The sequence below is a fragment of the Pongo pygmaeus genome, chromosome 8, assembly GCF_028885625.2.
Source record: "Pongo pygmaeus isolate AG05252 chromosome 8, NHGRI_mPonPyg2-v2.0_pri, whole genome shotgun sequence".
NCBI lineage: Eukaryota > Metazoa > Chordata > Mammalia > Primates > Hominidae > Pongo > Pongo pygmaeus.
The window spans coordinates 7,890,146-7,903,485 of record NC_072381.2 but is presented as its reverse complement, the minus strand read 5'-3'; the positions used below and the strand labels follow the sequence as shown (position 1 = coordinate 7,903,485).

The following is a 13,340-nucleotide window of genomic DNA, read 5'->3' as shown; positions in this document are numbered from 1 at the left end:
ACATTGAGCTGCATTATGAGTGCACAATGCGCAACATCCAACTGTGGGGCACTCTGTAGATCAAACAACCCAGATTTCTAACAAATAAACTGTAAGACAAAGAAAGGAACGGAAGGAGAGTCACAAACTAAAAGGTAAATGACATGGCTGGGCGGGGTGGCTCACACCTGTAATCCCAGCACTTTGGGAGGCCGAGGCTGGCGGATCACTTGAGGTCAGGAGTTCCAGACTAGCCTGGCCAACATGGTGAAACCCTGTCTCTACTAAAAATACAAAAATTAGCCAGCCACGGTGGCATGCACCTGTAATTGCAGCTACTCGGGAGGCTGAGGCAGGAGAATCGCTTGAACCCAGGAAGTGGAGGTTGCAGTGAGCCGAGATCGCGCCACTGCACTCCAGTCTGGGTGACAGAGCAAGACTCCATCTCAAAAAAAAAAAAAAAAAAAAAAACATGTAAAGTAAAAAAGGGTGTGCATGTGTGAAGAACATTAAATTAATGTGTCTAGGGATATGCATTTGGCTGATAAAACTATAAAGCTAAGAAGTAATTCCTATAAAGTCAGGACAGTGGTTGGCTATTTTTGGAGGGAGGGAGGAAGGGGCTGGGGTGGGGTTGGGCACATAGAAGGTATTCTGAGATAGCTGGTAAAGTTCTGTTTCTTGAACTGGGAGAAAGGGTTTAAATTTCCTTCAGATCAACCATTTAGATAGTAGTTGGCGTTCACAGCAAGAACTGCTTCAAGAAAAGGATGGCAGGAGCTTGAGAAAGAAATGGCAGGTATTGAAGTGGACATAGATTCTTGAGTCCAAGGAGTGCAAAAGGTCACACGGGAAGATGCAGAGGAGCCCCATCTGCCAACTAGGTTATTCTTGGGAAGGGGGAGGAAGGGAAGTGAAGAGACACTTTCACTTCATAACGAATTCACTTGGCAATATATTTTTTCAACAAGTTTGTATTACTTTTGTTAATTTTTTCAAACATGTAAATGTTTACTTTTTAAAGGGTTTCATAATAAAAATAGAAATCTTAGTGGGGAAAGAGATAAATCCCCATGCAGAAGAGTTCCTAACAACGTATGCAGATATTCCACCTTCAAAGCGGGACACATAACTCCCATTCCTTAAGGGCGGGCTACGTGGAGTGACTTCTTTCCAAAGAGCACAGTAGGAGAAGAGGGGATAGAAGAGAAACTTTATTGTGGAGAAACCAGATAAACACTACCCCAGCCATGTGATCACCATCAATATCAACAGTGATAAATTATGATGACAGGGTAGACCTTTGATATGATGTGATAAAAATGGCCCTTGACCTCTGTGGTCTTTCTCCCCAAGATCTCATAACCCCAGTCTAATCATGAGGAAAACATCAGAAAAATTTCACTAGAGGGGCATCCTACAATATACCTAACCAATAATCCTCAAAACTGTAAAGGTCGTCAAAAACAAGAAAAGTCTGAAAAACTGTCACAGCCAAGAAAAATCTAAGGAGACGTGACAACCAAACACAATATGATATCCTGGATGGGATCCAGAAACAGAAAAAGGACATCCAGTAAAAACTAAGGAATGTCAATACAGTGCAGGCGTCACTTAATAATAACATGTCAATATTGTTCATTAATTGTGATACACGTACCATAGTCACGTAAAAGGTTAATAACAGAAGAAATGGTTCAGATATGAGTGAACTCTCCATACTAACTTCTCAATTTTTTCTGTAAATCAAAACTGTTCTAAAAAATAGTCTATTTTAAATTTTAAAAAATAGAAACTCTAAAAGTGGCAACCTCACAGTATCTTTACCAAGTTTAAGTTGAGCTTGGTAAGTTTCCTGCAAATAAGTCAGGGTACATGGTTTATATTCCTTTTTTTTTTTTTTTTTTTTTTTAGACAGAGTCTCACTCTGTCACCCAGGCTGGAGTGCAGTGGTGCGATCTCGGCTCACTGCAACCTCTGCCTCCCGGATTCAAGTGATTCTCCCATCTCAGCCTCCCGAGTAGCTGGGACTACAGGCGCGCACCACCACACCCAGCTAATTTTTGTATTTTCAGTAGAGGTGGGGTTTCACCATGTTGGCCAGGCTTGTCTCGAACTCCTGACCTCAAGTGATCCGCCCACCTCGGCCTCCCAAAGTGCTGGGATTACAGGTGTGAGCTACTGCGCCCAGCCTATATTTCTTTCTTATGCAAATATTTTGAACCAATCAACAGACCCCCTCAGAAGACCCTCATTGACCAGTGATCTAGAGACCACACTGTGAGAACCAACAATGACTTTGGCATAGTACACTGTACTATTTTCAGACATTCCTCAGCACAATAAAATAGGAAGCAAAAAAATATGGTATTGGTGTGAATCTGAAAATATGTATGGCAAGCTGGGGAGAGAACGTTCTTGGATAAAACACACTGGGTACCAGCCATCAGAACTGTAACAGTCCAAGCAAAAATATGCATGTATAAAATATTTTCAAAGAGGTCTCACTTCTAAACATATAATCAGATACAGCAGGCAATAACTCCTTCCACATCATCTCCTGATCTGTCATCTTCACACTGCGGATAATCACACAGCTCCTCAGTCAGGTATCTATCCAGCCCAGCTAGTAAGTCTGTTCCCTCAGATCCTCAGCACGTGATGGTAACACTACTTTACATTTATTCGTCTCTTTTTTTCAGAGACAGGGTCTTGCTATGTTGCCCAGCCTGAAGTGCAGTGGGCATTCACAGGCTCAATCGTAGCGCACTACAGCCTCAAACTCCTGGGCTCAAGCGATCTTCCTGCCTCGGCCTTCCAAGTAGCTAGGACTATGGGTGTGCCACTGAATGCAGCTTGACACCGATTCCGCTTATAGCGTGACTTCTCTAATGTATATTGTATTTCAATTCAAAAGTAAATTATTTAAGAGCAAGAAAAGAAAAAAGGAAGAGAATATTCGCTGTTATGTGTTTTATTTTTTTTTGAGACAGGGTCTCGCTGTCACTCAGGCTGGAGTGCTGTGGTGTGATTGTAGCTCACTGCAGCCTTGACCCCTGGACTCAAGTGATCCTCCCACCTCAGACTCCGATAGCTGGGACTACAAGCGTGCACCACCATGCCCAGCTAAGGTTTTTTTTTTTTTTTTTTTTGAGACGGAGTCTCGCTCCGTCACCCAGGCTGGAGTACAGTGGCACAATCTTGGCTCACTGTAAGCTCCACCTCCTGTGTTCACGCCATTCTTCTGCCTCAGCCTCCCGAGTAGCTAGGACCACAGGCGCCCGCCACCACACCCAGCTAATTTTTTGTATCTTTAGTAGAGATGGGGTTTCACCACGTTAGCCAGGATGGTCTCGATCTCCTGACCTCATGATCCGCCCGTCTCAGCCTCCCAAAGTGCTGGGATTACAGGCGTGAGCCACTGCACCCAGCCAAGTTTTTTATTTTTAGTAGAGATGAGGTCTCATGACGTTGCCCAGGCTGGTATCAAACTCCTGGGCTCAAGCTTCAGCCTCCCAAAGTGCATAAGCCATCACAACTGGCCCACTGTTATGTATTTTATATGTTAAACACTGTCCAATTTTATATAAATGTGTTAAAAAAAAATTACTTGATTCTCCATTTCCCCAATGTGGTAGGTGTTATTACACTTATTTTACAGATGATGAACATAAAGTTCAGAAAGGTAAAGTGACTTGGGAAGACTAGAAACTCAGTGACTCGCTGAGTCATGTCTCAGTGATGCCGTGAGGTCCATGCTGTGCCTCTCACAGCCTGCTGCCCCTTCAGGCCTTCTATGTGTACACACTCGCCAGCTCCAGCTGCTGTGGAGGGAGACATTCACAGACTTTTTTGACATGAACCAAGCTGAGTGGCTGATAAGAGGGAACCCCATGGAAGGACCTTGCTAATAATATTTTAAGACCAAAGTCTAGCCTGTTTGTGGCTCTTAAGGAAGTAAAAGGAAAATAAAGAGCATGGTGAACGGTATCATTATCAAAGGGGTTCACCTCTGTACCTCACTTTGCACCACTAATCAGAATACCAGAAACTTTCTAACATGCGGTACCCACGGAAAAAAAAAAAATTTCAGATTGTAAATGATAAGAAATGGTCTTGTATGGTTATATTTTTAAATGGTAACCAAAGAATTGCATTTTATATTCTTTGCTTATGAAGAGGAGAACGTTTTGACAAGCATCTTACTGTACTGCCTACCACTTACTGCATCCTTATAAACCATATGCATATCTTACAAATCTGCAATATTTTTCCTTCTTAATCCACACGTTAGATAAAAAGTGAAAAGTAGTGTTCTCAAGATTTATGTTATTTTCCTTTTAAAATGTTTATAATTTATATTGTTTGCACAAAACTAAATGAGATTCTTTTTTTGCTTCAAATAACCCAGAAAAGAAACCCAAAAATTTACAGTAATATAGTAATTTCAGCCAGAAGTCAGTATCAAAACAAGACAAAACAAAACAAAAAAAACACTAAATTGTTTTTCATACTTCTTCACTACCTAATCTAAATCTGTTATCTTAGTTACATTTCCTTGCTAGCATTTAAATATGATAACCATAGCACTTTAAGAGAATTTTATTATGGAATATTTGCATGCTATAAAAATAAGACAAGGAGGACCAAATAGTTAAGTGTAGATTATGATCAAAGTCCTAGTTTTGGTTCTGGGCTGTCAGTATGTTAGTATCATTCAGTAGAACCCACTGCAGCTAAGATCCAGAGCGCCTAAATGATGAGCCACCGGTTTACAACAAATCCCCACCACTTAGGTCCAGTATCTGTCCAGTTTTTCAGATGAGGCAACCCTGACACACAGACTGTAAAACAACTTATGCCAAATTTAAACATAGTTCCTGAGACAAATAGGTAACACTTCAAAATGCTATTAAAGTAGAACTGATTCTAAGAAATGAATTGCAAGAAATTGGAACCCTTGGGCACTGCTGATAGGAAGGTTAGATGGTACAGCCACTGTGGAAAACAGTGTGGTGCTTCCTCAAAAATTAAATAGACAATTACTATATGATCCAGCAATTCTACTTCGAGGTACAGACCCAAAAAAAAACACTTGAAAGCAAGAATTTGAACAGAGATTTACACATCAGTGTTCACAGCGGCATTAATCACAAGAGCCAAAAGGTTGAAACAACCCAAATGTCCACCAGTGAGTGAATGGATAAACAAATGCGGAACGTACATATATTATTCTGCCTTAAACACACACACACACAACGAAATCCTGACACAGGCTACAACATGAATGAACCCTGAAGACATCATACTAAGTGAAGTAAGCCAGTCATAAAAAGACAAATACTGTACAAGCCCATTTATAAAAGGTACCTAGAATAGACAAATTCACAGAGACAAAAAAAGGAATGGTGGTTGCCAGGGGCTGGAAGTGGCGGAGAATGGGGAGTTATGTTTAATGGGAACAGTGTTTCAATTTGGGAGGGTACAAAAGTTCTGGAGAAGGATGGGGATGATGGTTGAATAACAATGTATACTTAATGCCACAGAACTGCACACCTTTACCATGGTCCATTTATGTTATGTATATTTTACAACAGAAAATCATAAGTAAAAGTAATTGCTGGCATCATTTGCATTATCCTGAAGTATACAGGTTTTAGAATTTTTTACAAAATGAAAGAACTTAATTGCAACTTTTCCAACTCTTATAAGAAAAAATATTGTGTACTTGTGTTAGAGACCACAAATTACTTAAATATCTCTTTAGAATCTTAGTGAACTCAGTGATCAACATCTAAAATTATGCAGGAAAAAAGGGAACTCTGCAATGGGACTGACCATTGTACCTGATTAGCTATCATTTTATAATCAAAAGTTCTATATGATCAAATAATAAACATTGCTCCTCATCATAAAAAACAGATAGAAGTCTACACAATGTCACTGAATACTCACGATTCACTCACTGTTTCCGGTATAAAGCCACGGCATTCAACTCATGGCCTGAATAATACGCAAGCTACCCCAATTTTTCTTTTTGTTTCAAAGGTTTTCTAATTTACCTAATATCCCATTCTCATATAATAGGGCTGTTGAAAGGCTTCTCTTTGGCTTCACTGTTTTCCTCTAATTGAACTTTACAAAGGAGATAAATGCTTCAGACATAACCTTGATTACACCATGACTTGGCTTGGTAATGTCAGTTGCAAGTTTGTTGGTTTAAGGGTTAGAATAATTTGTAAGTAACAGTAAACGTTTCTATTGTGTTTCCAGAATTTATAAAGTTGACATAGCATGGAAAGCTAAGAGGATTAAAAATCCATTAAAATAGTCACTAACATATGAAGAAGAAACACTCACAAACCTTCTTGAGAAGACACAATGGGTGGCAGGTAATCAGGAATGTATTCTTTTCTTTCCTCGGCATCTTTACTTCCAGGTTGAGGAAACTGAAGTACATTGTTCTTGCTAACAGGAAATGACGGAATTTGGTGTGGGAAGGTGACAGGCTCAATGTTGTGAATATAGTCTTCTAGTTCATGTAGACTAACCCCCATCAGCTGGAAAGCTTCACCAACATCATCCAAAATTGGGTCTGTTCGGCCATCTGAAACAAAGTCAAAAGCAAATCAAATTATTTGAAGAAATCCCACGAATATATTTTTAAATATTAAGAAAAAGTAGTAAGTAAATATGCAGCTCAGAATCAAACATTTTAACCTAGTTATTGGAAAGAATTTAATAGATTTTAAATAGAGTATCACAGAATCATGTTTAAGCTGATTATTAAAGTCAAGTTTAAATATGATCAGACAACTAGCCAGAACACCACAGAAAAATCACACTCATGATCAGCTATGATAGAACAAATTTCAAAGTAGTTTACAGATGATCAAAAGCATCTGGAACAGTGCCTGACACACAGAAAATGCCCCAAAAATAATAATAATAAAATCGTGTTTTGTCTTTTTTTTTTTTTTTTAAGAGATGGCCTCTTGGCTGGGCGCGGTGGCTCACGCCTGTAATCCCAGCACTGAGAGGCCGAGGCGGGTGGATCACAAGGTCAAGAGTTCAAGACCAGCCTGGTCAACACAGTGAAACCCCGTCTCTACTAAAAATACAAAAATTAGCCGGGCGTAGTGGTGCACACCTGTAATCCCAGCTACTCAGGGGGCTGAGGCAGGAGAACTACTTGAACCCAGGAGGCAGAGGTTGCAGTGAGCCGAGATCGCACCACTACACTCTAGCCTGGGCAACAGACCAAGACTCCATCTCAGAAAAAAAAAACAGATGGCATCTTGCTTGTTGCCCAGGCTGAAGTGCAGTGGTATGATCACAGCTCCTTGCTGCCTCAAACTTCTAGGCTCAAGCAATCTTCCCCTCTCAGTCTCCTGAGTAGCTGGGACTATAAGCACATGCCACCACGCCTGGGTAATTTTTTTTTTTTTTAATTTTGCAGAGATGAGTTCTTGCTATGTTGCTCAGGTTGGTTTTGAACTCCTGGCCTCAAGCAATCCTCCTGCCTCTGCCTCCCAAAGTGGTGGGATAACAGGCATGAGCCAATGTGCCTGGCCTTTTTTTTTTTTAAATCATCAAATAAGTAGTGTGCTGTGCTGACAAAGTCAATGTTGGTTACATTTCCTCTGTTGTTCCCTGATGCATCTGCAGAATCTTAAACAGTGGCTGGCACATAGCTGGCACTCAATAAATACCTATTAAATGAATTATACCATTAAATGAATTTTTAAAATCTAAGAATATTTACAAAGAAGGCTTAGATCATAAAAGTTTGGTTTTTGTTTGCTTTTTGAGACAGGGTCTCACTCTGCTGCCCAGGCTGGAGTGCAGAAGGGCAATCATGGCTCACTGCAACCTTACCTTCCCAGGCTCAAGCCATCCTCCTACCCTTGCCTTCCGAGTAGCTGGGACTACCAGTGCACCACCAACATGCCCAGCCATAAAGGTAATTTATCTATAAATTTTCAAATGTAATTAGAAAACACCATATAAAACAGAGATAAAAAATTAAGATATAGATATTTTTTCTTTATAAAAGCAAGTTTTTCTTATACCTATTCTTAGCAGAGCTTAAGGTCTCTACATCTTTAAAAATGTCTACGAAAATTCCATTTTCTGATTTTCAATAGCCTAAAGGATTTAACTGAAATCCTGACTTTTTAACTGAAATCCTGAAATTTGATCACTTCAAACTCAGTATGTCTGAAATTAAATCACACTGTAAAATGAAAAAGAATCCAAATATTGCTAGAATTGGACGCATGTGTAGTAATGCATACAGAAACGTCTGGAAGGATATTCAGCCAATGGTTAACAGTTCAAGGGGATGGAAGCTGCAGTAGAGGAGAGGGCTGTGGTGGAAGCAGGAGCCTGACTTCTAACTCCACATACTTCTGCAGTCTTTGATTTTTTTTTTCTATAAGTATGGGTTACTTCTGTGATGTATAAAAAAAAAGAAAATAAATAAAACGAATACTCTTCTCACTGAATGTAAACAGGCATTTCAACTCTTCTATTCCTATTAAAGCTATTATTACTCTCTCAGTCTAAAAAATATAATAATCTTAAATTCCTCCATATGCTTTGCAGCCTCAAACCAAAACCTGGTAGTTTCTAACCCTGTCCCCATCCCCTTCGGCCATCTTTTTTTTTTTTTTTTTTTTTTTTACCATGATTTCAGATTGTTTCCTTTCTCTCTATTCTTACTGTCACTATCTCAGTATAGTCTCAAGTTCTGCCCACTTCAATCTCTTGTGCACATCACTGTCAGTACAATTTTCTTAAAATACCACTTTAATCATACTATTCCCCCTACTTAGGAGTATGCAATGTTTTCCACTACATGTTTTAATTCTTTTGTCTAGCTTTTAAGTCCTTCCATAACCTGATTTCACTCTGTTGAACATTTTCCTCAGACACCCTTGGAATGAACTAGCTGCATAGGGAGCTGAACACCTTACTGGCACTTTTATTATGCTTAATCTCACCTGGACAGCTTAGTTTATGTGATTCTCTAACCTGGAATACTCTATACCTTTATACAACCATACTTCATAGCTCAACTCAAATCTTATCTTTTCTGTGAAGTAATCCTACCCCAGAATCCATAGCCTACAGCCATCTCTCCTCTTATCCCTTTTACATTTACTCCCTGTACCATGCAAAAAAATATTACAGTACTAGTGATGAAGAGTCAGTCTGAAAGATTTAGCACCTGCTTTCAGTACATGCCAACATATTTCATATATAATGTGACACCGACAGAGACATCTGCCCTTGAACGCTTGGAGAAATTGTTACCCTGAGGCAATTCTGAAGTTCATTTTTGTTCATTACTTGAATTAATGGTAACTTCTAATACTTGCTTTAACTTGAGAACATTTCTTTTAGAAGAAACAAACACCATCAGTTTGTTGTTTCCTGACATTCTCCCACTCTTGAACACACCTTATGGTCAGGGATTGTATCTTAGTAATTTTATGTCTCCAATGCCTAGTACAGGGGTTGGTTCATAAGTGGTGCTCAGTAAGTGTTTGTTAAAACAACAGAAAGGATTTAAAGGAGTGGAATACAAGATTCCATAGTGGTAACTTGGAGCTACAGAATTTGATTTTAGAATAAGGCTGGTATAGAAAAAAGAATCTAAAAATATCTAATAAGTATACCAAAATTAGCATTAAAAAAAAGTCACCAAATTACGATGGGGAATAATGAACCTGACAATCTCATTCTCGCTGAAACCAAGAAACTGGCTACAGAAATTAGGTAATTAGGAACAAGGTATACACTGAAGAGCTGCAGTGACCCCTGGATGACTCTGGAATACCTAGTCACATGGAGTGCCAGCTCCCTTCTGTTTTGTATAAACGGCAGTAAAGGTAACTATGTATTCAGGAGACATTTTGAATATCTAAAGATACATGGTAGCAAACATAACCTGGACTATGCCTGGCCTAGCCTAGCCTATCCTATCAGTAACAGTATACTCAAGGACCACTGCAGCAGAGGCCAGAGGAAAAAGAAACAAAAGCCAGAAGAGTAGTCAGCTGGTGATGTACTTTCAAGATAAAAATGCACGCATATTACTTTGTGGTTCCACATTCAGATGTATCAGTGAGCTGGGCATGGTGGCTCATGCCTGTAATCCCAGCACTTTGAAATGCTGAGGCAGGAGGATCACTTGAGCCCAGGAGTTTGACACCAGCCTGAGCAATATAACCAGACCACATCTCTACAAAAAATAAAAAAATTAGCCAGGCATGGTGGCATATCCATGTAGTCCCAGCTACTTGGAAGGCTGAGGCGGGAGGATCACTTGAGCCCTGAAGTTCGAGGCTATAGAGAGCTAAGATCGCACCACTGCACTCCACGCTGGGCGACAGAGATCCTGTCTCAAAAGAAGAAGAGTAATAGAATTACCAGTGAAATCAAGCATTCAAAACATACACATTTTTGGAACTCAATATGTAAAGTCAATAAGTGGCTTTTAGGGTAGTGGTTTATCAGTTCATTCATTTATTCAACAAATATTTCTCAGGTGCCTATTATATAATGGCCCTACAGGTTACGAAATACAAATATAATCAATTTTTCTCCTGGAGAAGGGAAAGAGACATACACAGGCGATTACAAAACAAGATGACAAATAATATAAAAGAAATATGCACAGAATTATGAAAGCAGATAACATGAGTTCCCTAGAGCAAGTGATAAGTGCATCTCAAAATAAAAGTAGTACTATTGGTGGGCCATGGGCAAAGGACACTCTAGGTAAGAAACAGCACGCATGTAGGAATGGACAGCTTAAAACATTTTGGAAAAGGCAGGTAGCTCAGCGTGGTCGCAGATTAGCATGGCAGGCTGGCAAAAGATAAGCAAAATGCTAGCTCACAAAGGGAACTGTGTACTGCTAAGAGTTTAGATTTTTAGCCTGTAACCAACGAAGTATAGTTAAAATGCTTTTAAGAATAATGACAGGATCAGATCTGTGCTATGGACAGATTATTTTGGCAGCCCTGTGGAAGCGGGAACGAAACTTGGGGCCTAAGAAATACAGCATGTGTCTGTGAGTCTCAATTTTTCAGTATAGGAACCACTTTAACAAAACAAAATATCCTATGAAACACTTCATTCAGTTCTCCAGCTCACCACCTTAAACATCATGACTTGAAACTAAAATGAGTGGTAGTTTCCTCTCCTCAACAAACACACATGCAATGCTTCACATCAACCAGATAATGTGGAGCTTCTATTAAAATATTCCATTCCTTCCATTAAATTATTAAATACCACTAGCCATAGATATTACCAGACATTCGCTTAAAACCCGTAAGTACTGTAGCCAAGATTACCTGGAGAATCTTGTCAACTGCCCACGGTCCCTCTATCCTACTTCGATAACCACTGACATCTCACTGGTAACCGAGACGTAAGTGAAAGTACATCTAACCAGCGAAACTGACAAAGTCAGCCTTGGAAAAACAGTAAATGGAGATGTCGTTCACGAAACGAACAGATACAGAAAGATGAGGCAATGTCCCTAACGGAGCAGAGCTGTCAACGAGTCTATGTAGTTAGGAGCTCAGGAATGGCCAGTCTTGTAAGAAACGGCCGGTAGACGGAGCGCCTGTGACAACTAGTTGTAGTAGTTTGCGGGCAAGGGAGAAAAAGGACCGAGGTAAAAGAGGGTGTAGGGCACGCTGGGGGTGGATCTACCCGCAGCAAACAGGAGACAATGAGAGAGATCCAGACACATTTCAGAGCGGAGGAGCGGTAGGAGGGTGTGGAGCTGGGAGCGAAGACCCGGCTCCCAGACTGGTGGCGGGAAGTTAGCGGATGAGGAAGAGGCACCCGAAGGATGACTAGAGTTTGCAGGGGCAGTGGAATCCCAGGGACGTGGGAGGCCGAAGAGACAGCAGATCTCGAGGCGGGGTGCGGGATGCACACCCCGGGGACGCGGAGGGACAAGGAGAGCGGAGGTGTCACCCTTGACTTGCCGGGGCAGCCCTCCCGCACCCAGCCCGGTACTCACAGAGCTCAGAGTACCGATGGCAGCCCCGGCCCAGCTGCTGCAGATAGCGCTGCAGCACGTCCGTGAGGAGGTGGCAGGCGCTGAGCTGCACCGAGTCCCAGCCCAGCGCCTGGCAGATCTGCGCCACCGAGACCCTCAACAACGACCTGGAGTAACTCTCGCACATCCCGCTGCGTGGACGCCACCGCAGCCCTTGCTGCCACTGCTCTCCAACCCCACCGCCAGACCTTAGCAGGGTCCCCGATTCATCCTCTAGGGCTTCCGCGGCGGGGAAATGGTCCCCCGGACCCTCGGCGACCACCTCAAAGCCCCAGCAGCACGGAGCGCGCCAGCCTGAGAGCCGCCATTTTGGACTCGCTCCGCCTCCCGCTGGACGGCCGCCGGGGCGAGGCAGCATGAGCCGAATGCCGAGCGCGGCGATGAGAAAGCTCCGCCCCGTGGGAGCGGAGCGATTCCTCGGGATCGCCTCTGAGGCCTGGAAGCCGGCCGGAAGCGGGCGTGGGGCGCGCAGGTGGAGGAGGCGCCCGGGGCGGCAGGTGCTGGGGCGCTCACCTGGGGGACAGCGGTGACGAAAACGCCAGTGTTTTAGAGGCAAACGAGGGATCTGGGATACGACATTGACAGGTTAGAGAGTTAGCATTAATAACGTTAGTCATATTAGAGGGTTATGTGCTAGAGAGAAGTTTGGGGCGTGGGAACTTACGGAGCTCGCCAAACGCAGACCTGCGCTGGTCTTGCCTCTGCTAAAAATCTGTATATTGAGCTGCTTGCCACTGCAAAGATTAAATAAAGTCCAAGCTGTTCCGCATGCCCTTCAAAGCCCTTCGCAATAGGGCAGGAACTAGGAGGAGGACTCTGTGCCAAATTAATGGGGGCCCCAAAAAACTCAGTCATCAAGATCGATAATATTTTAACAGTTTTTTTAAAAAATCCAAATCCATGCCATAAACTCCTGACTCACTCATGTCATTCTAATCCCAGCCCTGGTTCCAATAAAACTTTTTTTTTTTTTTTTTTTTTTTTTTTTTTTTGTAAAAACCAGGTAAGCTGCCTGTGGGCTGTAGTGTGCGATTTGCGCATCGCGGCTGTGACTTATCGGGGGATGGGGACCTCGGCTGCCCACAGAGGCCAAACCAGAGCCTTAAACCGGTGTCGCAGGCCGAGTGTCGTGGGAACGGTTGCCTACCCCAGAGCCTTCTCCCAGCTCCAGCCAAGTATTGCCAGAAATCGGGATTTAGGGATAAATACCTTGATTTTTAAATATTGAATTGGGAACACATCTCAAAAGCCAAACTGATCCCACGGTTAGTCT

General features: G+C 42.0%; 1 protein-coding gene across 3 annotated transcripts in view; it reads right to left on the bottom strand.

Annotated features, from left to right (window-relative positions):
* The window catches only part of TAF3 (TATA-box binding protein associated factor 3), a 200,590-nt gene extending 188,167 nt beyond the window's left edge, over positions 1-12,423 (bottom strand). The window contains exons 1-2 of one of the 3 annotated variants that reach the window (XM_054503453.2): positions 12,029-12,423; positions 6,344-6,586 (exon numbers count right to left, since the gene is read on the bottom strand). In XM_054503453.2, the coding sequence (XP_054359428.1) occupies positions 6,344-6,586; positions 12,029-12,194 (409 nt within the window). In that variant the 5' untranslated portion in view covers positions 12,195-12,423. Of the gene's footprint in view, positions 1-6,343; positions 6,587-12,028 lie in introns of those variants that run through there. The other 2 variants (XM_054503454.2, XM_063669535.1) reach the window with 2 other exon arrangements.
* Between the last annotated feature and the right edge of the window lie 917 nt (positions 12,424-13,340).